Source organism: Arachis ipaensis, chromosome B07, assembly GCF_000816755.2.
Source record: "Arachis ipaensis cultivar K30076 chromosome B07, Araip1.1, whole genome shotgun sequence".
NCBI classification, from domain to species: Eukaryota; Viridiplantae; Streptophyta; class Magnoliopsida; order Fabales; family Fabaceae; genus Arachis; species Arachis ipaensis.
Window position 1 is genome coordinate 118,965,426 of NC_029791.2, and position 4,233 is coordinate 118,969,658.

The 4,233-nt window shown below is 40.2% G+C and overlaps 1 protein-coding gene across 1 annotated transcript; it reads right to left on the reverse strand.

Moving 5' to 3' along the window:
* LOC107607823 lies at positions 2,732 to 4,003 on the reverse strand. The gene is made up of 2 exons (XM_016309724.1): positions 3,398 to 4,003; positions 2,732 to 2,827 (listed from the first exon to the last, which is right to left on the reverse strand). Exons 1-2 carry the CDS (start codon positions 4,001 to 4,003, stop codon positions 2,732 to 2,734), a joined length of 702 nt encoding a protein of 233 aa, XP_016165210.1.

Sequence of the window (4,233 nt, forward strand, 5' to 3'; positions counted from 1 at the left end):
CGTTAGTTTGTGGGTGTTCTACTGATGAGGATTGTTGAATAATTTTGAAATTTTGTAAAAAAAATTGTGAATCTTTGATCTATAAATTGTCTAGCATTATCAGTTATAATGGATTGAGGAATACTAAATCTGCATAGTATGTGTTTCCATACAAAAGATATCATTTTTTTAGAACTGATTTTTGCTAACAGTGTTGCCTCTATCCATTTTGTGAAATAATCAATAGCAACAATTAAAAACTTAACATGTCCTGGGGCTAGTGGAAAAGGGCCGAGGATGTCTAGCCCCCATTTATTGAAGGACCAGCTTATCTTTGATGAGTGCAACTGCTCGGCTGGATTATGGATAGTTGGGGCATGCCGTTGGCAGTGGTCGCAGTGTTTGACCTTGTGCATACAGTCTCTTTGTAGTGTAGGCCAATAGTAGCCTGCTTTGAGTATTTTGGAAGCTAGACTTCGTCCTCCAATGTGCGTTTAACAGACACCTTCATGGACTTCATCTATTGCTAACTTGGCATATTTCATGTCAAGACACTATAAAAGTGGTCTTGTGAATTCTCGTTTGTATAGCTCCGCGCCAATTAGTGTATAGAAGCTGGATCTTCTCTTGAATCTCCTTTTGTTTTGAATATCGTTAGGTATTTGTCCTGTTTGCAAATATTGTATGAAAGGCCTTCGCCAGTCTTCCTCCTGTGAAATACTCAGAACTGTTGTAAGCATAACACTAGGTTCATCTAGTGTTAATTGGGATAAGCTGGGTATTTTAGTCGGGCTTCTTGTTGTTGCTAACTTTGAAAGGATATCAGCTCTGTTATTTTGCTCCCGAGGTATGTGAGAGATTTTAAATTTTTGAAAACCATTTATAAGGGTATGGACAATAGTATTATATTTTTCTAAAAGTGTGTCCCGTACCTGGAAGTTAGTTGTTACCTGTTGTACCACAAGTAGAGTATCGCATTTGACTTTCAGTTGTATTATTCCGACGATGTGGACTAGTCTTAATCCTGCTATAAGTGCTTTGTATTCTACCTGGTTATTACTTACATGGAAAGTGAATTGTAGGGATTGTTCTATTGCTGTCCCTTGGTTATCTTCGAGTAATATTCCTGCTCTGGAACCATGCATGTTTGAGGCTCTGTCGACGTATAATGTCCAATCATTCTTCATTGGGTTAGGCTCATCCAGTGTAAGTTCTGCGATGAAGTCTGCCAATGCTTGAGATTTTATAGCTCCTCGGGATTGACATTTGATGTCATACTCTGATAGTTCTATAGACCATTTGATTAGTCTTCCAACAAGTTTGGGTTTTGTTAAAATTTGCCTTAGAGATTGCTCTGTTCGGACTACGATGGTGTGACTTTGAAAATAGTGTCGTAATCGTTTGGCCGTTGTTACTAGTGCCAAAGATAATTTTTCCAGCTTTGGATATCTGACTTCGACATGTTGTAGTGATTTACTGACAAAGTATATCGGGTGCTGTTGCTTCCCTGTTTCTGTTATCAGGACAGAACTGATAACATGATTAGTACCAGATAGATAAAGATAGAGGGGTTTACCAAGTGTAGGTGTGTGAAGAACAGGAGGTTCTGACAGTATGTTTTTGAGTTCGGTAAATGCTTTCTCGCAATCATCAGACCATGCAAATTCCTCTTCATTCCTTAGTGTCTTGAAGAAATGATGTGACCGGTGTGCTATCCGAGGCAGGAAACATGATAGCGCTGCCAGCCGGCCAGTAAGTTGTTACACCTCTTTGACTGTGGTCGGGCTTCTCATGTTTAATATAGCTTGGCACTTCTCGGGGTCACCTTCTATACCTCGGCATGTGAGCATGAAGCTGAGAAAATTTTCTCCTTGTACCCCAAAAGCACACTTCTCAAGATTGAGCTTCATGTTATACAGTCAAAGTTGTTGGAAAATTTCTTTCAAGTCATTAATGTGGTTTGCAGCAGATTGTGTATTTCCACCACATTGTCGACATATACTTCTATATTTTGGCCGATTTGGTTTGAAAAGATTTTGTCTATTAGTCTTTGATATGTTGCACCTGCGTTTTTATGTCCAAATGGCATGACCTTATAACAAAAATTTCCATTGTCAATAATAAAAGCAGTCTTATCCTGGTCAGCCGAATACATTAATATTTGGTTGTAACCGGAATAAGCATCCATAAAACTTAAGCATTGAAAACCAGAAGAGCTGTCAACCAATTTATCAATACATGGGAGGGGGTATGCGTCTTTCGGACATGGTTTATTAAGATCGGTATAGTCCACGCACATCCTCTACTTACCGTTATGCTTCTGAACCATTACCACATTGGCTAGCCAGGTTGTATATCTGAGCACTTTAATAAACCCAGCATTGAGGAGCTTCTGGGTTTCTTCCCGGGAAGCTGTCCTTTTGTCTGTGCCAAGATGTCGCTTTTTCTGAGCTACAGGTCGGATTGATGGATTAATAGTTAACTTGTGGCTGATGACGTTTGGGTCTATGCTAGGCATGTCTGCTAGTGTCCAAGCGAAGAGGTCGATATTTTGTTTCAGTAGTTCGGCGAGTTGTTCTTTTTCTTCGTCTTTAAATGCGTTCCCTAGATATGTATACTTGCTCTCTTCGGTTGCTAATTAGACCTTCGTCAGGTTGTCTGTGGGCATTGGTCGTTCTTGATTATTGGCCCGAGGATCTAAGCCTGCCAACGGTTGTAGATGTTCTGAGCTGTATACTACTTGGACGTGTTGTTACTCGGGCTGTCTTGAGTACTCGACCTTTAGGCTTGCATTGTACCATTGCCTAGCCTCTCTTTCGTCACCATGAATTTTGATTACTTTGTTATCCTGCAAAAGAAACTTAATACACAGATGCACAGTGGATATAATAGCATTGAAAGCATTTAAATAAGGTCTCCTTAAAATTATATTGTAGGGACTTTTGCAGTTGACGACTAAATATTGTATATCCATAGTTTTGCAGTCAGGATAGTTACCAAGTGTAGTTTGTAACCAAATGTAACCTTGGATTGGAACTCACTCACTTGAGAAACCTACCAGTTCTCCTGATGATGGTTGGAGAGCTTTATCACTTAGCTTCATTTTTTGGAATGTTGAGTATAACAGGATGTCTGCGCTACTCCCGGGATCCATGAGAACTTTCTTCACTAGTGGTTCTCCGACCTATGCGGATACCACAACTGGATGGTCGAGGTTTTGGTCGTTTGCTTTGTAATCCGTGGGCAAGAATGAAATTTCTGGCTTGTTTGAGTTAATGGTGTGGGACGAGCTTGACCCCGTTACTGACATCATAGTCCTGTAGGATCTTTTTCTGGTCGAGTTGGTGCATCTGCCTCCTGCAAAACTACCAAAAATACAGTTTATTATATGTTGGAGTGGATTGACATCTTCGTCTACCTTTTTTCCTTTATCTCGAGGATTTTTGGCCGCTTTAGAATGTTGGCCGAAATCCTCCGTGTTTCGCTTTCGTCCTCGAGTATCTATGTATTTGTCTAACAGACCTTGGCGTGCTAGCTTCTCAAGGAGGTCTTTGGCTATAATGCAGTCGTCTGTTGTATGCCTGTATTTCTGATGAAAAGTACAGTATCTGGATCTGTCTACATGCCATTGATCTTGGTATATGCCTGCTTTGTTTGGGGGTTTAATGAGTTTGGAATGCAAGATGTCCCTAATAATGTCTTCTCTTTTTGTGTTGAGGGGAGTGTAACTGTCGAACTTTGGCATAAGCTTGAATGGCCTTTGGTCTGTTCTACTATTTGCATGTTTGTTCTGTTTTTCATCCTCTTTATTCGAAACGGGTTTCTCTGTCTTTCGGAGTTGCCGGAGTTTCTTTATTTTGATCTGGCTTGTTGCTTTCTCTTTGAATTCGGCTAGGTTTTTAGTTTTTTTTATGACTATAGTCTCCTGGAATTTTCCAAGGCGTAGCCCACTCTTTAAGGCATGCAGGTGGACTTCCGGGTTTAAATTAGGTATCTCTGTAGTTGTTTCAGTGAATCTTGTCATATAGTCTTTGAGGCTCTCATGCGGTCCTTGTTTTATAGTACTTAGGTAATCGGAGTTGTGTACATATATTTTGGATGCGTCAAAATTGTTTACGAAAAAGGTCAACCAACTCGTCAAAGCTGGAAATGGATCCTTCAGGTAAGTTGGAGAACCAAATTAGAGCGGCTCCATCTAAGAAGATGGGAAAAGTTCGACATAGGATCAGATCAGACTCTTTGTTCATGAATATC

Bases quoted from the DNA above. Each gene is read 5' to 3' on its own strand.
- LOC107607823 (XM_016309724.1), bottom strand. From the start codon at position 4,003: ATGACAAGATTCACTGAAACAACTACAGAGATACCTAATTTAAACCCG. The intron at 2,828-3,397 runs GTAGACGAAGAT...TTTCTTTTGCAG, and splicing joins CTCGAGATAAAGGAAAAAAG to GATAACAAAGTAATCAAAAT.